The 26,319-nt window shown below is 44.6% G+C and overlaps 1 protein-coding gene across 2 annotated transcripts; it reads left to right on the top strand.

The window, feature by feature from the left end:
* The first annotated feature begins 1,097 nt into the window (after positions 1-1,097).
* Positions 1,098-25,415, top strand: Lcmt1 (leucine carboxyl methyltransferase 1). 2 transcript variants are annotated; one of them, XM_059267265.1, is made up of 6 exons: positions 1,098-1,187; positions 8,760-8,880; positions 12,764-12,865; positions 14,096-14,187; positions 22,948-23,045; positions 25,194-25,415. In XM_059267265.1, coding segments are annotated over exons 1-6 (438 nt in total). In that variant the 5' UTR covers positions 1,098-1,185; the 3' UTR covers positions 25,217-25,415. The 2 variants fall into 2 exon arrangements, with proteins under 2 accessions (XP_059123248.1, XP_059123240.1); XM_059267257.1 differs by having other exon boundaries at positions 1,105-1,203.
* The last annotated feature ends 904 nt before the right edge of the window (positions 25,416-26,319 follow it).

Below are 26,319 nucleotides of genomic sequence, written 5' to 3'. Positions count from 1 at the left end.
GGTACAGCCCTAGGGTGACTGTGATGGTCCTAAAGCTTGAGAACCACTGCAGACACCATTCCATCCCACCTCTGGCACACCTGAAAACTCATGTTCTTATTCATTTGTAAATGCATTGCTACATAAACTCCTTTCTTTTAAACATAACACATTACAATGGTGTTGTGTTTGTGGAACCACCCACCCAGTATTTAAATAGCTTAGTCTTTGACTTCTTAATTCCACTCACATTCCTCTGCCTTGAAGAAGTGACTGACAGGTACTTCATCAGTACCAGAATGCTCATTGCAGTGTCTCAAATGGAGAAAATTTGGCAATACCATATGTCCAGTAGTAAAGGATTGGCTGAATACGAGGTGTTTTTGTTTGGTCATCCCCTATGTCCCCTAGTGAGGGATTGTGTTTTCCTTTCAATGGCACGCTAGAAAATCACTATAGAAAACGGTGCCCAGGGCTGGGTGTCCTCTTCTGTCTTTTTCCACCTTATTGTAGCGAGACAGGGTCTTTCACTGAACCTAGAGATTGCTGTTTCAGTAATAATAATAATAACAATAATAATTATTATTTTAATTAATAAATATTTTTATTAGTATTATTATTTTGTTTGTTCTGTTTTTTTGGGATAGAGTTTCTCTGTGTAGCTCTCTGGCTGTCCTGGAACTTGGTATGTTGAACTAGATTGGCCTTGAATTCACAGAGATCCAGCTGTCTGTGCCTCCCAGGTGTTAGGATTAAAGATGTGCACTACCATATCTGGATTAAATTACTTTTATCTTGAAAAAGCTGTATATAGGTTGGAGAGATCCTCAGCATTAAGAGCACTTGCTATTCTTCCAGAGGACCTAGGTTTGGTTCCCAGCATACGAAAAGGTGGCTTGAAACCATCTGTAACTCCAATTCCAAGGGATCTGATGTCCCCCTTCTGGCCTCTGAGGACACTAGGCATGACCATGATATACAGGCAAAACATCCATACACATAAAAAATTTAAAATAACCTTTAAAAAAGAAAAAAAAAAACCATGTCCATTAAAAGAATGATATCATTGGCTTGTGTTGAAATGAGAATTATTATTATTATTATTATTTTTGTCTTTACAGATGGGCACATGCTGGATTCAAAGAGATATGCCATCATTGGAGCAGATCTCCGAGACCTTTCTGAACTGGAAGAGAAACTAAAGAAATGTAACATGAATACACAGTGAGATTTGTTTTTAACCCCTTATGTGTTTGTGATTTTATGCAAGTTATAAGATGCAGTTAGTCATCAGTACAGCTTGATATTCGCCCCTGGTCTTTATTGTGTCATTGCTACTTATGTAGTTTTTTGAGATTTTTGTTTGTTCATTTGTTTGTTTTTGTTTTTTGAGACAGGGTTTCTCTGAGTAGCTTTGGTTGTCCTGGGACTCACTCTGTAGACCAGGCTGGCCTCGAACTCAGAGATCTGTCTGCCTCTGCCTCCAGAATGTTAGGATTAAAGGCATGTGCCACCACTGCCTGGCGGTTTTTTTTTTTTTTTTTTTAAAGATTTCAAAGCAGTCTTTTTCTCAAGTCTGCTTTCCACCTGTGACTCCTTTTAAAAATGCTGCCCTAATATAGTAAACTAAGTGTGAGAGAGCCTGTAACTACATGTAAAGGAGGAGCTACTGTCTAGAATACATGGAGACCAACATGTACCAGGCTTTTTCTTTTTCTCTTAGGCCACCAACCAGCTCCCAAATCATGACACAGAGACTTCTGATTTGTTATGAATGCTCAGCCTAGCTTAGGCTTGTTTCTTAACCAGTTTCTTATTAGTTCTTTTAACTTAACCAGTTTCTCTTTATCTACCTTTTCTTTCTGTATGTCCTACTCTCCCCCCCCCCCCCCCCCCCCGCTTCTTCTGTGGCTGGCTGGCTGGTGGCTGCCTGGAAGGCTGGCCCTGGGTGTTTCTCTTCTCCTCCTTCTTCTCTCTTTTTTGCCTAGATTTCTCCTCCTATTTATTCTCTCTGCCCGCCAACCCTGCCTATCCTTTCTCTGCCTAGCTATTGGCCATTCAGCTCTTTATTAGCCCAGTCAGGTGCCTTAGGCAGACAAGGTGAAACAGCAACACATCTTTTCATGATTAAACAAATGTAGTATAAACAAATGTAACACATCCTTACATCGTTAAACAAATGCAGCATAAACAAATGTAACACATCTTCACATAGTTAAATATTCCACAACACCAGCGCTCATAAAAAGTGCTTCTATAAATGACTGAAGATGGGTGGATAGTGAATGTGACAGAATGTCAGGGTATATGATGTACGCATATCACCCAGGGCTATCAAACCACAGTAGCCATCAGATGAAATTTTGGTTTTCTCCTACCAGGGTGGCAGAATGTAAATATGGCTGTATATAGTGTTGGTAAGGATGTGGGTGGTAGGGAGTAGGCTGCAGTGACTCACCAAGTAGGAGCGAACTGGCTACAAGCCGTGGTGAGGCGCAGTGGGAAGTAGCTAGAAGAGTTGTAATGTGATACCAAAGTTCCACTTTGGGTGTATTTTCCAAACAAGGTGCTTCATGCTTAAGGTGGGTGGGTGTTCATTGCAGCAAGCAGTGTAGCAGCACACTGGAAATGCCCCCTAGAGGATAGTGGATGAATAGAACATGTAGTGCATGACTCAGATCAACATGGATGTAGCATGAATCTTTGTTCTTATTAATAAAAACAAATCTGGAGCCAGGTATTGGGGTGAATGCTGGAAGATTAGAGAAGCAGAACAAGCCACAGCTTCCTCACTTCACAATTCCTCAGCTGATCCTGTTTCCTCAGACTGGAAGCCTCTGTGTCCTTATCCAAATGGATCTCAGCTGAACTGCTTCTCGAAAGCCTGAAAGCTTAACCAACCTAGTTCCTAGTTTTCACGCCTTATATACCTTTCTGCTTTCTGCCCTCACTTCCTGGGATTAAAGGCATGAGTCACCATGCCTGGCTGTTTCCAGTGTGGCCTTGAACTCACAGAGATCCAGACGGATTTCTGCCTCTGGAATGTTAGGATTAAAGGCCTATGTGCCACCATTTTCTGGCCTCTATATCTAGTGGCTGTTCTGTTCTCTGACCCCAGATAAGTTTATTAGGGTGCACAATATTTTGGGGAACACAATTATCACCACACATGGAGACAACTCAAAATCTAGCAGTGAATTAAAAATCAGGTTGCAGAATAATGCCCTCATTGTGAGACCAGATGTGTAAAGCTCACACCTCCAGATCACCATGTTTTCATAAGCATGTGCTTACATTGCAGAAATGGCTTATAAGTGATGAGAAGGGTCCGCACCATACCAAGTTTCTGAGAGTGCCCCTCTCTGGAGAAGAGGGGATGATGGGTGGATTTAGAACCAGGATGCTGGTCAAAGTCAGACTGCAGGTCAGCACGTAGTGGGAGGTGTCTGCACAGGTGAAGATGACATTGGGGTGAATATTTGAAGTTAGTACACAGGAGCACGTTTAGAGGGAAGATGTGGTGGAGGGAATGTTACTAAAAAGAGTAAACCAAGGCAAAGCATCCATTGCAGAAGGTAAGAAATGAGTAGCTGGGGAAATAAGTGCTAGGACAAGTGTATTGGGAATAGAGATAAGGAGATGCAGAGCCTGGGCTGAGCTTAGCCATCCCTGGGTTCTTCTAAGGTGAGAGGAGGGTAAGAATGGGCATTAAACATGGACAAGCTCTGGGAAACAGATGGAGAGAAAGGAAAGCATCAAGTCTTTTTTAAATCTATAAAAAATCTTTAAATCCATAGATACAATGTTCTGTCTGCATGTATGCCTACAGGCCAGAAGAGGGCACCAGATCTCACTACAGATGGTTGTGAGCCACCATGTGGTTGCTGGGAATTGAACTCAGGACCTCTGAAAGAACAGCCAGTGCTCTTAACCACTGAGCCATCTCTCCAGCCCCCTTCATGAATTTTCTAACTCATCTACTGTCTGTGTGGGAGCTGGTGTCTCTGCACATTGACACTCTTCTTGACCTATTCGGCCTACACTCAGCAGCAGTGTTATTCTTAGTAGGACTTGTAGGTTCACCTGTCCCATTTGAGAGACAGCTTGTGGGGGACCAGCCCCCACTCTTATTTACCCCAGGAACTCTTGAGGATTGAGGGATAAGAGACTTAGTTAGAAATAGTGAGGTGAGAGAACAGAGAGAAAACACAGGATAGACTCGGGTGGGCCTGGATCCTTATCCACCGGCCCAGAACTTTATTCCAAAGGTCTCTTTATAACAATGCCAAGGAGTGGAGCAAAAGACCTCCACCTTGCTAGTTACAGTCACCTGGTACCCAGGCCCACAGTCCAGTCAACCTCTTATGCAGTCCTGCTGGGTACAGCCACTAGCAAACCTAGTGGGCTCCAATGGCCTCGTGCTGCCATGGAGTCTTTGTCTCACTGAGTATTCTGAGAGCACTGTTGGTTCCCAGGCCATGGGTGTTAGGAGGAGGACGTGGACCTAGGAAGGGGAACTTAGGAGTTCAATTGGGAGCATGTTCCTGAAGCCACAGTCTCTTCCTTCCTCTGCTCCTGGCTATGAAGTATACCCTGTTTCACCATTTTTTTCTGGCTATATGGAGCCTGGCCATGAGCCCAAAGCAACAGAGCCAACTGGTCTTTGTTGGAAAACTCTAAAACTGTGCCAAAGTAAACCTTTTCTCTTTATGAGTTGGCTCTCAGGTATGTGTTCAGGATGAGAGAGAAGTGAGTCAGTGAACACTGAGTTCATGCTTCTTGTCCCTTGGGTTTCCCACTGCACAGTTCTCAGATTATAGCATGTAGCATATTCTTTCTTTGGCTGAATGTATGTATTGTTATTCAAGGACCCTGGTTTCCTTAGGTTTGTGCTTTGAGAGGATGCTAGTGAGCGAGTCACCCGTGGGTTGATTGGCTCAGATGCTCCTAGGTAACTGTGGCACCCTCGCACCATCAGGAGTATTAGCTCAATCAAGATAATTCCCCACAGGTATTATCAGCGGCCTGTCTCCATGGTGGCTCTAGATTCTGTGAAGTTGACAACACTCAGTCTTTTTCATGAAGCTTCCCTTCTATCCATAGCTTATATAATAATGATTGCCTTTTACCACTGAGCCTGGCAACCTAAGTTTGATCCTCAGGACTTACATGTTGGAGGAAGAGAACTGATTCCCACAGATTGACCTCCACACACATAAACATAAATAAGTGTAGTTAAGGATTTTATTTTTAAAGCTTGGGCTGTATTTCTTTAGTCATTGACTTATTAGATAAAATAAGGTAATACCATTTTTCTCATTTTCTGTAACCTTTCTAATAATATGAGATTTTATTTTGTTTTTTGTTTGTTTGTCTTGTTTAGTTTTGTGTCATGGTTTTCATGTACCCCATGCTGGCCCTGAACTTGCTGTGCAGCCAAGGATGACCATGAACTTCTGATCTTCCTTTCTCCACCCCTGCAAGTGCTGAGATTGCAGGCATGCACCGCCATGCCTGGTCTGTGTACTGCTGGCGAACCTAGGGGATGCTAGCTGAGCTTTCCCCCCCAGCCCATGTAACTTAAGGTTGTAGATTTAGCTTATTTTGTTAGTTTGGAAAAACAGTCTTCCTTTCAGTGGTTTGCTTTCTGCTAGTCCCCATGTTTGCAGCAGACTTAACTTCTGTCCCCTTGATTCAGTGTTTCCCCTCTGTGCTGTGATTCAGCTGCATCGGGTTGAAGATGTCTAGTGGAGCTGGGAAGATGGCTCAGTGGGTGTGAGCCTGTAACCTCAGTGTGGTGGGGAGGAGACAGGTAGATCCTGGTATGATTGGCTGGCCAGCCTAGCAAAAAACGAAGAGCTTCTGGTTCTGTGAGAAGCAGTAAGGTCAGAGTGAATAGAGGAAGACTCCTGGTGTCCTCTTTTCTGCGCCCACCCACGTAGACACACATGTGTGGAGACTGGCCAGTGTTCCTGTGAGCATTGGATGTGCATCTTAGCTAAGTGGAAATAAACATCATTTTACTGTTTAAAAAGCCAAAATGGAATCCAGGGGAAACAGTGGCCAGTTGGTACTATCAGGTTAGTGCCAGACTTTGCTGTGGACACCGTTTCTTTTCTCCCTGATGGCAGTTGGGAGTGTAGGTGCCATGTCCTGTAGCTGTAGAGCTTCTTTCCAGGTCCCACCAAGCTCCGGCAGTCCGACAGCCCACTTATAAAATAAACACACAGACGCTTATATTATTTAAACTGTTTGGCCTAATGGCTCAGGCTTCTAGCTATCTAGTTCTTACGTCTTAAATTAATCCATTTCTATAAATCTATACCTTGCCACGTGACTCGTGGCTTACCGGCATCTTCACATGCTGCTTGTCATGGTGGCGGCTGGCAGTGTCTCCCTCCGCCTTCCACTTCCCAGAATTCTTCTCCTCCTTGTCCCGCCTATACTTCCTCCTTCCTGACTACTGGCCAATCAGTGTTTTATTTACTAACCAATCAGAGCAACACATTTGCCATACAGAACATCCCACAGCAATGTCCAGTTAAACAGATTGTACTTCTAACAGCAGTGTATCCTAGGATGTGATTGTGAGCAGCTTATTTCACCGCTGTATTTCTACAGTTTTCTCTCCGGGCTACTGGAATAATATCAGAACCCAGCAATCCATGCTACAAGTTTATAGGAATGGTAACTGGGTCTTAAAAATCTGAGAAATGGGGCTGGGGACTTGCCTAGCATGCACATGGCCCTGGGTTTAGTCCTCAGTACTGAAAACAGAAAAAAAGAAGATGAGAGAACTGGCTGGGTGTGGTGTGTATACCTGTATTACCAGCCTTAGGCTGGAGGACCATCACCAGCCTGGTCTTCAGAGTGAGACCCTGTCTCAGAAAACAAACAAAACTGGAGATACAAATTACATTTCTCTAATTTTAGTTGTTGCTGGTGGTTCTTAGAGGAGAAGTTACGAATAACTTCTAATTTTGGTGTGTAGATATTATTACAGTTTTTGTAGTAATAGATTAAAAAATACATTATGTTCTTTTTTATCCATTTCTGATTTTTTATCATTTGATTTCATGTAGTTTATTTGTTCCACAATCTGAAATTAAAGACAAAAGAAAGGCACTTAATTTTGGAGAACTAGCCAGTCATGGGACTCTAGTTACTTACGGTGAAGGGAGGGGTGGGGCCTAGCAAAGGAGTCAGAAGGAATGTAAATGACTAAGAACAGACCAGTGGGGATGTTCTAGAAGCACAGTGGAGTGTGTGGCGGTATGCTGGATGTGGGTCCACCCTAGACAAGTCACTCCTACCACCTTGCTAAGCCTTAGGGTTGTAGAAGAGGGGGTGGAAGTGTGTAAGAGCCAGGAAACAGGGTAAAGGGCTAGGAAATGCCACACCTTGGGCTTGATACAACCGTTCCAGTCATTAATTCACATCACCTGGTTTCTTGCACTTACTGATCCACACAGAACCACTCCTGTCAACAACCGGTCCAAGGAGGAGGAGGGGCTCACAGAGCCCTGCCCTCTGCCCTGAACTGCTGGTATTGATAGATTTGGGGAAAGGAGTGATTGCTGTTTATAGTTGTAGATCTGCTGCTGAGCCCATCAGGCTCCAACAGACAGCTCCAAACCCATGCTCACACTGATGGCCCTGGCGAGTCTTGGCGGATCACAAAGCAAAATGAACAAACATGAATGTCAGAGAGAAATTTGTTGGAAGTTGGGGAGGGGAGAGGAGTGGTGACGGGGTGGGAGTGGCCAGTATGCAAGGCATACGTATGTGAAGTTGTAAAAAATATAGAAAGAATTATACTTTCTGAATTCTGTAAGGATGTATTGTTTTTACTGTTTCATAATTTATTGTTACTTTGTGTCTGGTAGATCAGCGCATACTATTAATGGAATTTCTTAAAGAACATAACCATTCAAAACAACATTGTTTTTAGCTTTTAAAATTAATTATTTTTTATTTGGTGTTGGGGATGGAATGTAGGGCCTGATACATGCTAGGGCAAGCACTGAACCACTGAATTATACTCCAAGTCTTTGTTTTTCAGCTCTTTATGGCAAGCCTTCACTTAAAAGGGATTAGATTCTGTTAAGTGAATATTAGAAATTTCTGAATATCTCAGTTCAGGGGTTTGAAACAGCTCACATGTGGCTAAGGATCCTGTGAGTTGGCGGTGGATGCTGGCTGAATTGGGTAGCTCTTTCTTGGGTCCCAGGCATGTTGATAGCTCCAAAGGCCCACTAGAGCGACCAGCAGACTGGCCAGCTAGCAACCATCAGCCAAGATGCTTCCTTCTCTTCCCATCACCTGGCCACCTGGAGTCCACTCATTTTCTGTCAGGATTCCATTGTAGGAAGAGGTCAGGCTCCATTGTGGGTCATCGCTGCACTGTCTGTTTTTGCTGCTGTCCTTATGCCAGAACAAGAGCCTAAGCAGCACCAGTTCCAGGGAAGAAGAATAAACTCCTGTGATAGGAGAATCTGCAGGGTTCCATTGCCCCAGGACAATAGGTACACAGGAGCAGCAGATCTGTCTCCTTTTCTGCAGTCCACCCCATGTACCAAAGAACTCACTTTCATAAGATAGACTGACCTCTGCTCCTTGTTCTCTCTTCTCTAGTTGTACTAGACATTGTACTAGACACTGACCATACAGTGCTTGCTGTGTCTGGATTCTTGAATGTGAACTGCCAGTGCTCCAATGTTTGCATAAGTTGATGTCTTGACTTGATGAAAACATATATACCTCCTTTCTTTTTCCTTAAGGTTGCCAACACTCCTGATAACTGAATGTGTGCTGGTTTACATGACTCCAGAGCAGTCAGCCAGCCTTCTAAAATGGGCAGCCAGCAGTTTTAAAACAGCCATGTTCATAAACTACGAACAGGTAAGAGTCTCCTGAAAGGTGGATTCTATATGGGCTTGCAGTGTAGCTTTGCCTCTGTCCTTCCTTGTTCAGTTCCTTCTGTCTGCAGCCATCAGTCTGTCTGCAGCCCTTTTCTCTTAGTTTCTTGACTGCCCACCAGCTATTAGCAGAGATTTTGGAACTTGATTCTTGGGGAAAGTTTTCAAATATTTTATCATTGTATGATGGGGGAAATGTCTTTCTGTACACAGCGAATATGTGTTGCTCTGATTGGTTGATAAATAAAGCCGTTTCACCTATGGCAAGGCAGCTTAGAGGTAGGTGGGAAATTCAAAGAGAGAGACAGGAAGAAGGCAGGGAGAGACATCAGCCAGCCACCCAAGGAGCAGCATGTAATGGGACGCAGGTAAAGCCACAGAAAATGCAACTTACAGATTGATAGAAATGGGTTAATTTAAGGTATAAGAGCTAGATAGCAAGAAGCCTGCCATGGCCATAGTTTAAAAGTAATATTAGCCTGTATGTGTTTATTTGGGTCCGAGTGGCTGTGGACCAGGTGGGATACAGGAAACCTCTCAGCTATAATTGTATTATCTACAGAGGCAAAGAACATGGCTTAAGGTAATTTTGGGTGTATTAGGAGGAGGAGCAACTCAAAGGCCCTTAGACAAGCAGGAATGTGAGTAGAAGACGTTGACTATTTGTGACTGGTGTGGAGGATGGGGACTAAGGGACCTGGGACTGCCACTCATGAGTAGTGTGGAAGGTATGACCTGAGGGGGCTGGAGAGGCTACTTGTGAATGATGTGGAGGTTGGGGACTAAGGCACCCCTTAGGTCCAGCCAGGAGTTTCATGTGGGCATTTGACCTCGAGTTGCAAGAGCTCCTAATTTTATAAGGGAAGTTTGATATACTCCTGTATTGTAGTGTAAAATGCCCTATTCCTACAACCATTGACATTGATCTAGTGGCTGCAGAAAAACAAAACAAAACAAAAACCCTTCGGGAGCTTTGAGATGATCCAGTTTGAGTCTGAGTCCTGTATGATGAGGACAAGTTGCATACACTCTGTGTGCCTTTGTTTCCTTGATGGAGAGTAGTGATAGCCCTGCCTCCTAGTGTGTTGTGAGGCACACGTGAGTTAGTCTGTGCATTTGCATCTGTGGCACTGCCCCAGTTCAGTAAGTGCGGGCTGTTCGAATTCCTTCCTCTGTGCTCCAGTTGTTTCCTGCTGGGAGGCTGGAGCCGATTATATACCCGTAAGCACCACATGGAGGCCTCTGTTGCTCTCTGCCGTGTTCTCCTGAGATGGGGTCTCTCGCTGAACTTGGAGCTTGCAGGTTTTTGGCTAGGCTGAATGGCCAGCCTGGCCCCAGTGATCCTCCCATCTCCAGCCCCCAAGCACTGAATTATAGTTGCATGTGGTCAGACTGGCTTTTTATGTGGGTACTGAGCACCTGAACTAGATCTTCAGGTTTGTGCAGCAAACTCCTACCCGTGGAGCCACCTTCCTAGTCACAGTTCTTAGCTGTTTGGTGCTTACCTTGTAGAAATTCATGAGATGCTGTACAGCAGTAGGCAAATAGTAAGCAGAATGTATGCTAGCTGTTTTTATTATTTACTTACTTAGTTTTTTTGAGACAGACTCACTGTGTATCCTGGCTAGCTGGGAACTTGCTGTGTTGACCAGGCTAGCCTCATACTTGGGTGATCATTCTATTTCTGCCTCCCAAGTGTTGGGATTCCAAATGTGCACCCCAATAACCAGTTTTTTTTTTTTAAATTCTCTTTTTAATGGGATCCCATTGTGTTGCTCTACCTCAACCACTTTATCATTTCATCTTTATTTCATTGCATGTAAGAGCAGCAAGAAGACTTGGCCATATAATATAATTGTGGGCCGGTCCAGGCTAGACTGGGGTTCAGTACCTCCTTCCCAACTCCAGTCTGGGTTTGGGTTCTGGAGTCGCTGGTTCTTGGTTGGCTGACTGTCCTCCTTCCCACTTTAGAACTGCCAACATTCCTCAGCCTGTCTTCCCTACAGGACCACTGCTCATGGAAACCAGCCCTCAGCTTTCTGTTGATGTCTCCGGGGCATGGTCTGCTTTTAGAATGCACACCCGTGGTGAATGATTGCCACATGTCCGTCCTGTGTGTTCTGCTTTGTTCGTGTGCCTCTTCTGTACTCTGTCCAGAAGCATTTGTCTAGCATGCACTAGAAGGTAGTGGGTTGATTCTGACTCAAGGCCTTCCACTCTGGAGCATGCCTGGGACTGTGCCAGATTTCAGTGTACTGTCCAGCTGTCCCGCACCTGGTTTAGCTCCCACCACCTTCACTTTGTCAATAGAAATGAAACTTAAATCAGCAGTCGTCAGCCACCAGCAGCCTCACAATGTAGATGAGTTGCTTACATGCTTTTCCCAGTGTATTGTTTACAATGACAAAGCCATGTTGGTAATGGGGTGATAACAGCACACACTGGGCTTTTCACATACCTGTGCTCGGCACTGCTGTAAGTTCTCCATGTATTTGCTTGCTTCATTGTCATACAAATCCATAAGGCTGGTGTTAGTACTGTCCTGATAGAGTTAAGTTGCCCAGTTTCTCCAGGGTCACAGCTATTGTCAAGCCAGGATTCAAACCCAGGTAATACAGTGAGGAAGAATGTGCTCAGACTCCTTCTGCCCTGAGGCACATGAGAGAGGCTAGCATTGCTGCTGGTCTGGCTTTGGAGGAGGGGCTCTTACTGGTAAAGTGATGCCTTTTTATTCCCTTGTGTGTGACAGGGTTCTGGGGTGTATGCTATGACACTATACAGTAGCACCATGTCTTCTGGCCCTCAGGAGGCTGAGGCAGGAGAGACATCAATTTAAGGCCCATTTAGGCAAGAGACTATCTCAGGAACAAAAACCAAACAATAAGAAAGGTTCTATCAAGACAAGCAGATCTCTCTCTGACCCTAGACCTTAGTCTTCTGCCTGGGAAACAGTGCTGCCTGCTGTGTTATAGTGTTATATGCTTGTTAAATGCAGTAAAGATGGGTTAGTTTGCCTCTTGAGAGCACATGGTAACGTTCCGTTCAGATTTCTCTATGCCTGGCTTCTTCTTAAATTGTTTTTTACATTTATTTATTGTATATGTTTCTGCAGGTATATGGGCACACATGTGCCATGGTGAATGTGTGTGTGTGTGTGTGTGTGTGTGTGTGTGTGTGTGTGTGTGAGTTGGCTCTCTTCCACCATGTGGATCCTGGGATTGAATTAGGTAGTCAGGCTTGGCCACAAGTGACTTTACCGCTGAGCCCTCTCATGAGTCCTGTACTTTGCTGCTGCTTTTTTGTTTGTTTGTTTCTTTGTTTTTGGTTTTTCAAGACAGGATTTCTTTGTGTAGCCCTGGCTGTCTCGGAATTAGTTCTGTAGACCAGGCTGGCCTCGAACTCACAGAGATCCACTTGCCTCTACCTCCCTAGTGCTAGGATTAAAGGTTTGTGCCACCACTGCCCGGCTATATTTTGCTTTTAAGAGTTTATCTTAAAGTCATTCTGTGCCTATCTCTATATTTTTCTTGCCTGCTTTCACAGCTATATGATATTTCATTTTATGAAGGTAATGGAATTGATTGAACTTAATAGGTATTTCTTCCCATAGTCTTCCAGTTACACAAAGCTTGCATCTTTGAACATGTATGTGAGCCTCTCTGGCAGCAATGGAATTGTTGCACTAGGCAGGCGTGTAAGTGGGTGTGTGCTGCTCTGGGGGGGTGCAGTAGCTCAGCTTGTGTCTCACAGCCCTGCTGGGCTGCTGCCGGGCGTGCCACCAAATGTCAGCCTTGACTGATATTGTCTGTTGCTTATTTAGGACACAGACCTTTAAGGTTGTGGCTAACCAGCTTTTCCCTTCTCAGGTGAACATGGATGACCGGTTTGGGCAGGTCATGATTGAAAACCTCCGGAGGCGACAGTGTGACCTGGCAGGAGTGGAGACCTGCAAGTCACTGGAGTCGCAGGTCAGAGCAGATGCCGAGCACTTGCTCCTTCATTAGCCAGCAAAGCAGGACACTCTCCATGGCAGATACACCGTGAAAAGCCCTGTTCTGCCTGTGGCACAGGCAGAGTGCTCCTGATGGTAGGAAACCTCAAGTCCTGCCTGCCCGCCTTGCTGTAGAAGACACAACTTTACAGTCCCTACAGCTCATTATTTTCATTATGCAGGCTTTTTGCACAATTTATATTATGCAAAACTTCAGACAAGCATAAAAGTAGAAAGCAAACACTTATATCCTATCACAGCTTCAGTAATTGTCAGTATTTTCAGTATTGTCTCATGCCACCACCATGATGTTATTTGTTGGTGGTGTCAGAATATTTTTAGACATACTAGACGATATGTGTTTTCACCCTAAGTGCTTGTTAAAGACCCTCCTACTGAAGCCGGGTGGTGGTGGTGCACGCCTTTTAATCTCAGCATTTAGGAGGCAGAGGCAGGTGGATCTCTGTGAGTTCAAAGCCAGCCTGGTCTACAAAGCAAGTTCCAGGACAGCCAGGACTGTTAGAGAAAAAAAAAAAGGCCCTTCTACTGTTGGACTTCCTTCCAGGGTAATGTTACCGTGATCACCCCTCAGCTCAACAATAGCTCTTTCATGCGTCTGATTCTCAGACCAGCTTCAGCTCTTCCTGAGAGTTTACAAGCATGTTTATAGTTAGTGTATTTGACTTGGCATCTAGCCATGATCTATACTTTATAGGTGATTAATACATTGTCTCTCTTAATCTGTAGTAGTCCCTTTAAAAAAGAAAAGGTCGTTTATTTTCTGGAGATAATATCCCGTGCCTGATGCCATTTAAATAAACTTTGTCCCATGACTACTAAATGACATGTTGCTCAGGTTGAGTGTGGTAGCTCACACCTGTAATCCTACCCCTTGGTAGACTGAGGCAGAAAGATCATATGTTTGAGACCAGCCTGAGCTAGCAAGCTCCAAAACGGCGTATACTGCATGGCAAAACTCTGAAACCAGCCATCTGTCCAACCAAACAAATAACTGTTGTTCATAGAAGATTTTTTTTCTTTGTGTCTCTTCACTCTAGTGGGTTTCCCCATGTGCATATAGAAGTGGCAAACCAAAAAGAAAATGGACTGGATATGGGCTTTTGAAACACAGCTCAGAGAAATCCTGTGTGCCTTAGAGTCTCAGGTACATGCTGAGAATCATCCATGTCTCTCCACCCTCTTTCAGAAGGAACGGCTGCTACTGAATGGGTGGGAGACGGCATCCGCAGTGAACATGATGGAGCTGTACAGTGGGCTTCCTCGGGCAGAGGTGAACAGGTATGTGAGTGCCGAGCCCAGGCTCCAGATGATTGGCTGTCAGAGGCTGGCCGGCTGTGTTCTTTAATGTGAACAAATCTAACCTTAACCACACGTATTTTGGACTAAGGTAAATATTGGTAAAAGCTTGAGAGAGTAACTCATTAGCCCCTGGCTGAGATAGCACCCTTGCCAAAGCAGATGATTTGAATGGAAATAAGCTGTTATACCCGGAAAGTTCCCGGAGCCACTACGGCAGTGGAAACTTTGTGTAATCCCTGTTTTGGAGAGAAGATAATGCTGCCCACAACTTCTAAGAGATAAGACCTAGGATGACACCTTTAAACAGACTCTTCCTTTGTTATGAAAGAGAGATAGATTCACTGTTCTAAAACTATTTCTTGCTGAGGACATGAAGTCTTGTACATTTACATGGTTCAGTTAACTCTTATTAACAGGTTGGGCCTATTCTCCAATGGTCCCTATACACAGGCAAATATTTATTTATTTACTTACTTATTTTGTTTTTCGAGACAAGGTTTCTCTGTGTAGCTTTGCACCTTTCCTGGAACTCACTCTGTAGCCCAGGCTGGCCTTGAACTCACAAAGATCTGCCTGGCTCTGCCTCCCAAGTGCTGAGATTAAAGGCGTGTGCTACCACTACCCGGCTTAAATATTTTTTTTTTTTTTTAGATTTATTTTATTTATTATGTATACAGTATTCTGCCTGCAATGTGTCCTTGCAGGCCAGAAGAAGGCACCAGTGGTTGTGAGCCACCATGTGGTTGCTGGGAATTGAACTCAGGACCTCTGGAAGAGCAGTTGGTGCTCTTAACCACTGAGCCATCACTCCAGCCCCGGCTTAAATATTTATTGATACATAGACTCTCTTTCTAAATCAGTGGGTTCATACTATATACAGTAGTCTCAGAAGTCATATTTCCTTTTTAAAGTTTAATGGATCATATTTATATTTGTAATATCAAAATATTGAGGCCTCCATATTTTGTTTACATGTTTGCATAGCAATGTTGATAAGAATAACTGATACTGTGGTAAATTTAAAGAAATTTTAAAATGGCCAGTTCCAGACATTTCCTCGTGTGGTCTTGCGTCTCATTTGTTTCAGTGTCTCCGTTAAGACAGTGCTCGGGAACACAGCTGTGCAGGCGTCCATCTGTGTTGTTGCCGGCTTGGTTCATTTCCTGGTGGCTCTGTGCTTCCTCATCGGTCCTGTCCCCTTTCCTTTGGGGTCCGCTAGAAGATCATGTGAAGAACTTTTGGCCTTGCTCTTCCTTAGATCTTACTGACATTTAGAAAAGTATCGTTTCTTTGTTTTTCTTGTGTCCAAGTTTCAGTTATCTAGGTAGTGAATGCTTTGAGAGTGCAGTCTCACAGGTTGATGCTTTGTGGATTCTTGTGGAAGCTTCTTTTTTGTCAGGCTGGCTTCCACTTGCTAGGTGTCAGGGTGATGTTTTGAACATTCCTGGTCTGACATCTATAATGCTGTGGCTCTGGTAAATTTACTCTAAACAGCCAGGGGGAGTCTGCAATGGGCATCAGCCACGGAGAGAGGAACTCCTTTCTGGGCAATCCTTTGTCTCATGCAGCCATGGTCTTTTGCAGACAACATGTAACCCTAACAGAGACCAGGTGTGACAGGAGATGATGAGCTTGGCTCTGTCTACCCTGAACAGGCCTCCTGACTCTGAATGTCACATGGGTTTTGTCTGCATTTTCTTGTCTGAACAAGGGATACTGGATCCGAATTGGCCCCGAATATGCCTGTTCTCAGGCGTTCACGGCTAGTGAACAGCTTCACAGTTTGGGCTGAGTTCTCTCGGTTCTGTTCATTTCACTCTGGAGCCTTCATTAGGGCATTGCTTTCTCTGTTCTGGAACTTAATTAGGTAGTGTGCCCTGGATGTTTTGTTAGTCAGCGTCCATTACTATGACACAGCTGAAGTCAACTTAGAGGAGATGCATTTTGCTGCACAGTGTGGAGACTGATCCATGGCTGACTGGCCCATGACTTTGGGACTGTGGACTGTGCAGCAGAGCACACTGTCCTCTCATGGCCAGGAAACCAGAGAGGACGACAGGCAGCTGGTGCAGGCAGGGCGGGTTTGCCTTTGCATCTGGATGTCTTTGGACTGGGATGTCTGGGATTGACCCGCACACTGAGACACTCTTTGAGGTGTCCTTCCTGTAATCTCTGGGCAGCACACTGGCTTTCTTTATTCAGGTGCTAATAGCTGTGCCTTGGGCCCAGCTACCCTGGCTCTTTCTCTATACAGCCTGCCTGTTGTTTTGTTTTTTGATATTAGATACTTTCTGCCACTGTGATTAAAAAAAACACTCAAACCAAAAGCAACTTGGGGAGGAATGGGTTTGTTTGGCTTATACTTTAAGGTTATAATCCATCCTTGAAGGAAGTCAAGGCAGGAAATCCAGACATGAACTGAAGCAGAAACCATAGAGGAATGCTACTTACTGGCTCATTCTATCACAGGTCCATGCCCAGGACCACCTGTCAAGGGTTGGTACTGCTCATAGGGCTGGGTCCTGCTACTTCAATAAACAATGGAGACAGTGTCCCACAGACATACCCACAGGCCAGTCTGATCTACACAGTTCTTCAAGGTTCTCTCTTCATGGGTGACTCTTCATTGTATCCAGTTGACAATAAAAACTAACCAGACCATTTTTAAAATTTTATTTTTTATTTACATGTACATGTGTCTATGTTTATGTATGCTGTATTTGTATGGGTGATTGTGGAGGCCAGAAGAGTACATAGGATCCCCTGGAGCTGTATTTACAGGCAGTTGTGAGCTGCCCAACCTGGGTGCTGGGAACTGAATTCAGGTGTCCTCTGCAGTGAGTGCTGAGAACTGGACTCAGGTCCTCTGGAAGAGCAGGAAGCAGTCTTACCTGCTGAGCATTTTCCCGGCTTCTGGGCTGCATTCTTTTCAAATCTTTCTACTCCATTGCTTTTGGCTTCTGAGTCTCACCATGAACAGTCCTGCTGCTGCTGCATATCATGTGCTTGGCTTACCTGAAGGTTCCACCACCAGGTAAATCAGTCCATCATTTTGCATCTCTGCCACACACAAAGTCTCTGGCATGGGCAAGATGCAATCAGATTGTCTGTCACAGTGTGACAAGGGTGGCCTCGTGTCCAGTTCCCAGTCCGTTTTCATTTCCACAATAAACTTCCTTGGCATTGCCATGTTTTCTGGGTTTTTACCAGCATTCTGGCCTCACTCTGGCTTGCCTCTCTACACTTCCCACACTCCTCTGGCACACCATCTCCAAAGGTTATTCAGTAATCAGGTCTGTGGCAGCAGCAAAAACCTGTCTTCTTCTCTAGGCGAATTTTCTGTACTAGTTAGCTTTCTGTTACTGTAACCAACACTAAGATGGACGACCATTGTCTAAAGTGAAAATACTTATTTTTCCTCAGAGTTTGAGTCATCCAGGTCCACTACTTTTGACCTGTCATGAGGTCACATGATGACAGGAGCATGGTAGAGCAGAAGTCACATGACTCATGACCTTGAAGCAAAAGGAAGATGAAGGGACTGGAGCCTGACAGTTCTATTTGGGGACACACCTGCAGTCATTTAAATTCCTCCTGCTAGGTCTCCCCCTTATAGGCTCCTCCATTCTCAGTAGCACCACCCTGGGAACAAGCCCATCACTCTTCCTCAAACCATAGTAGATGCCTTTAAGTTCAGCCATAGTACACTGGGGAGGGGCATTCTCCCTCCAGATGTGGTCCTTCAGCTCACATGCCATGATAGAAATGATCACACAGCTACAGAAACATGCATGTGCACACATGCATGTCATGCATGTGCACACAAAGATTGCAAATGGCCTAAGGACATTACTAGCAGAGGCTGTTGCAAATAGTGGGGATGTGGATTTTTTTTTTCTTCCTCCCCTCTCCCTTCTTTCCCTTCTCTCCCCTCCCCCTCTCCCTCCTCCTCCCTCTCCCTTCTTTCCCTTCTCTCCTCTCTCCCCTTTCCCCTTTTTGGTTTTCTGAGACAGTGTTTCTCTGTGTAGCTTTGACTGTCCTGGAACTCACAGAGCTCTGCCTGCCTCTGCCTCCTGAGTTCTGTGATTAAAGGCGTGCGCCACCACTGCCTGGCATGGGGATGTGGATTCTTGTTTACTTCATTCTGATACTCTTTGGTTGTACCTTAGTTTCCTTCACAGTGTGAACATACTCCAGTGGAGAGATACAAGGCTTATTATCATTTTGTTTGTACATGTTTCTGTATATATTTATTTATATTTAAAATGCTTGTTTGGTAAAGTCATACTGTACATCTGATTTTTCAAATAACCAAGTGTTACACATTAGAAACCAAAGGAAACCCTTCCTTTCACCCACTGCCTGTTTCTTTTACTACCCATCTCTTCAGATAACTGACTTTTCTAGTTTTGTTTGCATTTCCCCAAATTATTCTGTGCTCCCCGAAACATGTGCACCCCACTTTCTTGGCACCGATGGTGGTACACTAAGCACACATTCCTTGATAAACACCCTGTATGAAAACCCCAGGATTTGTCTTGGAAGTTATCCCATGCTAATCTGTGGAGCTCTGCCCTGGTTCATAGTCTGGCTGTAGAGACCTGAGTCTGTATGAGCATGCTGTAGTTCATACAAATCGTCTACTATATTCAATTTTTGCTTGTTACTAGATTGGAACTGTTGTGCTGTAGAAATGCTCTTGGCCATTTATCTTTGCATATAGGGTCAATTCTTATTTTTATTTATTTATTTATTTTATTTATTTTTTTTTTTGGTTTTTCGAGACAGGGTTTCTCTGTGTAGCTTTGCGCCTTTCCTGAAACTCACTCAGCCCAGGCTGGCCTCGAACTCACAGAGATCCGCCTGGCTCTGCCTCCCAAGTGCTGGGATTAAAGGCGGTGCGCCACCACCGCCCGGCTCTAGGGTCAGTTCTTAAAGAGGCAGGGTGGATCGCAGGGTCAGAAGTTCTTTCTCTGTGTTGAAAGAGACAAAAGTGCCCTCCAGGAAGGCAGTTCTGTTTGGTCATCTTACTAACAATTGAGAAAGTGCCTTTTCTTCTGTGTTCAGCTTTCAGTCTTCATCTGAGTGTTGAAAACTATTGTTCTGGCTAGTTTTATGTTAACTTGACACAAGCTAAAGTCATCTGAGAGGAGGGAACCTCAATTGAGAAAATGCCTCCATAAGATCAGACTATAGACAGGCCTGTAGGGCATTTTCTTAATTAATGATTGATGGGCCCATTCCATTGTGGGTAGGGCCATCTGAGTCCTGGATTCTATAAGAAAGCAGGCTGAGCAAGCCAGTAAGCAGCACCCCTCCATGGCCTCTGCATCAGCTCCTGCCTCCAGGTTCCTGCCATGCTTGAGTTCCTGTCCTGTCTTCCTTTGGTGCCGAACAGCAATGTGGAAGTGTAAGCTGAATAAACCCTTTTCCTCCCCAATTTGTTTTTGGTCATGGTGTTTCATCACAGCAATGGAAACTCTAACTAGGACAGCTATCTTGTGTTTTCATTTATATATATTTTCTCATAAATGAGTTTGAAGACCTCTTGTTTTTCTTTTCTGTTGGACTGATCTTTTCTTCATCTTTTAATGTAAAAGCTTTTCATACTAAAATTTTTGAAATCTGTAAAGAGTTACAGGGCAAAGAAAGTAGTCCTTTGCCATTAGCATTCCAGAGACCTTTCTAGTTTGTCTCGACTTGAGGTAACCCTTCCTCCTCCTCCTCCTCCTCCTCCTCCTCCTCCTCCTCCTCCTCCTCCTCTTCCTCCTCTCACCCTTCCTTGTCCTGCCCCTCCTCTTCTTCCTCCTCCTTTCTTCCCGTCCTCCTCCTCCCTCCAAGACTACACATTAAAGTGTTTGCTGTTTTGAGCTAAACTCCCAGCACTCTTTCTTCCTTTTGAAAATCTATCTTAATTTCATGTGTGTGAGTGTTTTGCCTGCACGTGCACATGCAGTGTGTACCTGGTGTCCCCAGAGGCCAGAAGAGGGAACCAGATCCCCTGGAACTGGAGTTAAAGGACAGTTGTGAGCCTCCATGTGGGTGTGTAGCATGAATCTTAAAAGTTCTTATTAATAAAATCAAACTCAAGGCCAGTTATTGGGGTCAATGCTGGTAGATCAGAGAGACAGAGCAAGTCACAGCTATCTCACCTTGCCGGATCCTCAGCTGGTCTTGTTTCCTCAGACTGGAGGCCTCTGAGTCCTCATCCAGAATGGGTCTCAGCTGAATTGCTGCTCAAAAGCCTAAATGCTTAACCAGGCCAAATGCTTAACCAGCCAAAATGCCTAACTAGGCAAATGCTTCTAGTTTCTGGTCCTCATGCCTTATAAACCTTTCTGCTTTCTACCACCACTCCCTGGGATTAAAGGCTGCTTTCTGGGATTAAAGGCATGAGACACCATGCCTGGCTGTTTCCAATGCGACCTTGAACTCACAGAGATCCAGAGGGATTTCTGTCTCTGGAATGCTAAGATTAAAGGCGTGAGTGCCACCATTTTCTAGCCTCTGTATCTAGTGGCTGTCTGTTCTCTGACCCCAGATAAGTTTATTACGGTACACAATATTTTGGGGAACACAATACCACCACATTTCCTCTCTTTTTGTCTAAAATTAAAAAAAGGCTTATAACTAATATAAGAAAAACTATCCAATAAGTATATACAATATATACAGTCAAGATTACATTAACGATGTCTAGTCCATTAACATTTGACAGATTCAGATAAAAACTCCATTATATATATTAACAATGTCCAGTCCAGTAACGTCTGATAAACTCAGATCAAAAAATTTTCATTACTTATCTTATTTAAAACAACTAGTTCCTTTTTAAAAGTAGATTCCATAATCTCCCTTTTTATCTTATCATATCCATATTCTCTCTTTTTTCTTTCCATAATACATTCAGTAGTCTACCTTTTGTCATTTCTATATCTTCCCCTTTTTCTTCAGTGTAGATTCAGTGATCTACCTATTTATCCTATTATTTCTTTATCTTTTTTTCTCAGAGTAGATTCAATGATCTATCTCATATCTTATTCTCTTTTTCTTTTTGCTTTCTAGGGGTGAAGATATCTTTAGAGAATCTTGAAGAGAAAATTTTTGGGTTAATTGTCAAGTCTTGTATCATTTGTCCAGTCTCTGCATAAAAGGAAAGTTCAGGGCTTGTCATAAGTCCTTGCTTGAGTAGTCTGTCAGGCTGGATCATCTCAGCTAGTCATCTCGAAATTGTCCTGACCAGTTTGTAGTCCAATGTAGATCTTTCCTTGGTGTTAACCAGCTTAATAGCTTTATCATAGTCCATGTGGAAGCATCTTTGTGGAGTCCTGTCTTCTTTTTGAAGATTTCAAAGTTACTGTTAGGCGTGGTCATGGTTCCCTGAAGACTTTTTTTTTTTTTTTTTTTTTGCCTCCTCTGTGGTTTGGAGCAATCACAGTCTGATAAATGTCTGTCTCTTGGAACCATGAATATTCTTCCCTAGAAGAGAATATTGTCACAGCAATTTCTCCCCACCATTTGTCTTGCCAAACTTTTCCAAACTGACCTTTGCCGATGCTTTCTTGTAACACGATGGTCCTGGCAATTCTTCTCTGAACAAGCAGTAGTAAACCCTTCGTCCCACGTAGCAGCATCACAGCAGTCACCAACACGATGAGAAGTAGCCAGCAACCAGCAACGTGGAACAGCAGTCACTGCCTCCCACTACCGTTTGTAGCCAGCAACCAGCAACGTGGAACAGCAGTCACTGCCTCCCACTACCGTTTGTGACTGGGTCCCAGGCCGAAGCTTTTCCTTAGCAAACCTCCTAGGCCGGCCTCAAATGTGGTATCCTCCTGCCTCTGCTTCCTTCAGTAAATCCTACCAGCGTGCTCCACCACAACTGGCCAAGTGTAGCTCGGGCCTGAGCTGGGGCCCACAAGACCCACAGACAAGTAGCTTTTTTGAGAATCCGTACCACGAACGTTGGGCGCCAGATGTAGCAGGAATCTTAGAGAGTCTTTTTAATAAAATCAAACCCGAGGCCAGTTATTGGGGTCAATGCTGGTAGATCAGAGAGACACAACAAGCCACAGCTATCTCACCTCGCCGGATCCTCAGCTGGTCTCTTCTCCTCAGACTGGAGGCCTCTGTGTCCTCATCCCAATGGCTCTCAGCTGAACTGCTGCTAGAAGCCTGAATGCTTAACCAGCCGAATGCTTAACTAGGCAAATGCTTAACCAGGCAAATGCTTCTAGTTTCTGGTCCTCATGCCTTATAAACCTTTCTGCTTTCTACCACCACTCCCTGGGATTAAAGGCTGCTTTCTGGGATTAAAGGCATGAGTCACCATGCCTGGCTGTTTCCAATGCGGCCTTGAACTCACAGAGGTCCAGAGGGATTTCTGTCTCTGGAATGCTAGGATTAAAGGCGTGTACTAACATTTTCTAGCCTAAGTATCTTGTGGCTTTTCTGTTCTCTGACCCCAGATAAGTTTATTAAGGTACACAATATTTTGGGGAACACAATACCACCACATGGGTGGGTGCCGAAAATTGAACCTGACTCCTGGAAGAGCAACAAGTGCCCTTAACCACTGAGCCGTCTCTCCACACTCCCCAGCCCCTTTCTTCTTGGCCACAGACAGCATGCATGCTGTTGTGTATCCAGATTCTTTCCAGGTGGTGTCATGTCATAACTGTGGACCAGCATCTTCCTTCCTAACTGTCATCTCCATCTCCTGTTCTGACTTCTGCACAGAATAGAATCCCTCGAGTTCCTGGATGAACTGGAGCTTCTAGAGCAGCTCATGCGGCATTACTGCCTGTGCTGGGCCACCCGCGGAGGCCAGGAGCTTGGTAAGAGAGTGCTTCTGTCCCCTGGGCTGGGGGCAGGGCAGCTTCTTCTCCCAAGAATGAAAGGCACACGGAGCAGTTCAGATTCAGAGAACTGGAGAAACATGTATGCATACTCACAGTGTGTCCAGAGAAGTCATCATTTGCTCTTGAGGTTTTCATAGCACAGAATTAGGGACATTCTTTGAACCACAAATCCTCAAACAGCCAGCCAGCCCTTGTCAGGCCTGCCATAGGGTTTCTGCAGTTGGGAAGGTTGAAAACCTCGAGAGGTTAAAGTAATAATCTTAATAAAAATAACCAGAGTTTGCCCTCTCAGCAGCTCGTAGCCATGTTTACTAGATGCTAATACACGGGCTGTTTGATTTCTAAAAGGCCCACTCAGCGTCCAGGGCAGTTTCTCCCTCTAGGGCTGAGTGTAGTTTCCTGACAGGCACGGTAGACCCCAGGGTTCAAGCAAGGACCCCAGCACCTGGCTCTCCGGGTTGGGTCCAGCCTCTGCTGACTCCTGCCCCGTTCGTTGTTCTGGCTCCCAGTAGCTGGCTACTCCTGAGCAGAAGAGCCTAGCAAGACCACATCAGATTCCAGGTCTCCGGTGCCTTCCAGCTTCCCACAGTGTGGTCTTAGTGACAGCTGGTAGACAGGCAGCTGACAGTCCAGCCTGCTTGGCCTCCGAAGTTCAGCTCACAGAGTCCTTCCAACATGGTTTTGGATGGAAATCCTTTTGTTGCTGTGTTTTATATTGGAGCCTCCTAGTAATAAAGGGAATTGCAGTTGGAACTTGGGAAAATTGTAAAAAGTAGAGCACAGAAGCTCTGCCTGAGGTCTGGTCCCAGGCAGCCTCTAGTGATGCTTTCTCTACTGTTTTTTTTTTTTTCTTTTTTTTTCCTCTCTGTTTTCCTTTATTCACAAATTTTAAAAAGCAGTAAAATGCTTAATTGTCCTAAAATATTGAGTTTCTCCTCTACTGTTTTCTGGATAGTGTCATTTATTTTTAAAAAATTATTTATATATATATATTATTTATTTATCTATTTATTTATTTATTTACCTTTTTTTGTTTGATTATTTGAGACGTGTAAAGCAGCTTGGCCTTAAACTTGGCATTCTTCCTACTTTAGCCTACCAGAATTACAGGTGTGCCTCACCTGACTTCATGTTTTGAGGTTTCAAGATTTGAACCCCAGAACCTCACACATTGGAAAGCAGTGAACCACGAGGAGGGTGTGACACTGCCCGGGCTACACCCTCTGCCCTTGTGCTGAACTCTTGTCTTATCTTTAGGAGAGCTGAATTTACATGTGCATATAACTGGGCTCCTGCATTTTTTTTTTCAGTTTAATCATGTGACATAAACATTTTCTCCCTTGCTACTAAACTTCTCGAAGAACATAACTGTAATGAGTGTATTAAATTCTGTCACAAGACTATGGCTGAATGTACTTGACCTCCTCAAGCTTTTGGAAATACAGGTTTCTTTTTTTTTTTCTTCAATTTGACACACAGTTACCTTTTATTAAATTATAAACCATAACCTTTCCTTTCTTCTCCCTTCCCCAAACTTCATAATAACATCTTAACATCAGGAAATACAGGTTTCTAATGAGTTTAAGTTAACTGTTGTTAAACAGTAAGTTGAACTGCTTTCATTTTTGTTTCCCTCCTTTTTTGGGGGGATGGAGTGCGCTTTGGGAACAGGGTGGTCTGAAACCCAGGCTGGCCTCACACTTGTGGTCCTCCTGCTTCAGCCTCCCGAGTGCTGTGTTTGCAGGTGAGCACCGCCACGCCCGGGCGGGTAGAATAAACAGTTTAGTGTCAGGCTTCTTTGGTGTGTCAGCACACAGTGACGAGCCAGCTCTGTGTTTGCTCAAAGTTCAGCAGTCAGCAGGTAGATTTTGGACATTTACTGCTGAGAGCCCATAAATTGTTATGAAATGCTTTCTTAATCCATTTTAAACCACCCATAAACCAAAGCTGGCCTGACCTCTCACTTTCTTCTGAAATCTTGTCTCACGCTGGAAGAGTGCGAGGTCCAGCAGTGGGTTAAGCTGGTGCCCAGGGGCCGGCACATGGACACATAACAGTGTCCCCCACCCCCAGTTCCTTTGCTCTGCCACAGGCATCTGACTGCATCTGTGTTCCTCCCCTTAGGTTTGAAGGAGATAACCTATTAATCTGCCGAAGGTACGAACCTGTTGAAGGTGGAGGCTGAAGTCTCTAGCAGAGCCAGTGCCCTGGCCCCTTGAAGAATGGGTGGCTTCATCTCTGTTGTTGGCCCTGTTGCACACCCAGAGCCTTTGGTTACAAAGGTGGTCACGCCAGATCCTGTTCCTGTCCCTTATCATTGTTTAAATAAATCTCACTTGCCACTTGTCTGTGTTTTGGACGTGGCTGGCGACTGTTGACATTCTTGGCTCTGTGGGGGTGGGCCAGGGTTCACATCCATGGCAGCTAAAACCCAGGATCCTGAGTCTTACTCGGACCTTGGTTTATCCTGTGAGTCAGAATCCATTTGGGAATCTACTCTTCCCTGTGCTCTTTATTGCAACACTTCATGGGCCCTGACCCTTGACCTGCCGCAGATGCTGGAGCTCTTCTCTGGTGTTGCTGCTGCCTTGGCTGGCTAACCTGCTTACTTGCCTCTTTATTTCCAGTTACCATGGCGGGTTGGATAGTGCCTCCTTAAAATGCCCTAGATCCTTGGAACCTGTACACATGTCACCTGCTGTGGCAAATGAGCATTTTGCCAATGAGATTAAGATAAGGGTCTCACAACAAGATTGTCAGGGGTCATCTGGGGCTCTGATACAATCACCAGGGTCCACATAATTCAGACAAGAAGACACAGCCAGACAACAGGCAGTGACAGAGATTGTGGAGAGATGGGTTTTGAAGATGGTGGAAAGGGCCAAAAGGTAAGGAACCATAAGCAACTTCTAGAAGCTAAAAAGGCCAAGAGGCTGGAGAGATGACTCAGAGTTAAGAGCATACCCTGTTCTTGCAGAGGAACCAAGTGCAGTTCTCAGTACTGGGTGGCTCATGACTACCTGTTACTCCAACTCCAGGGGATCTGAAGCCCCTGTTCTCTGGGGGCACCTGCACTCACATGCACATACCCACACATGAGCACACACATACATATATCGCTAAAATTAAATCTCTTTAAAAGGCCAGGAGTCCCTAGAAAGACACCCCCACACCCCACCCCAACCCGCAGAAAACTTGACAGGCTGAAGTTATGGATTTCTTCTTTCTGACCTCCAGAACCATGAGTGAA

Source organism: Peromyscus eremicus, chromosome 1 (assembly GCF_949786415.1).
Source record: "Peromyscus eremicus chromosome 1, PerEre_H2_v1, whole genome shotgun sequence".
Classification (NCBI taxonomy): domain Eukaryota; kingdom Metazoa; phylum Chordata; class Mammalia; order Rodentia; family Cricetidae; genus Peromyscus; species Peromyscus eremicus.
The sequence above is the reverse complement of the archived record's forward strand: the minus strand, read 5'-3'. Positions and strand labels throughout refer to the sequence as shown.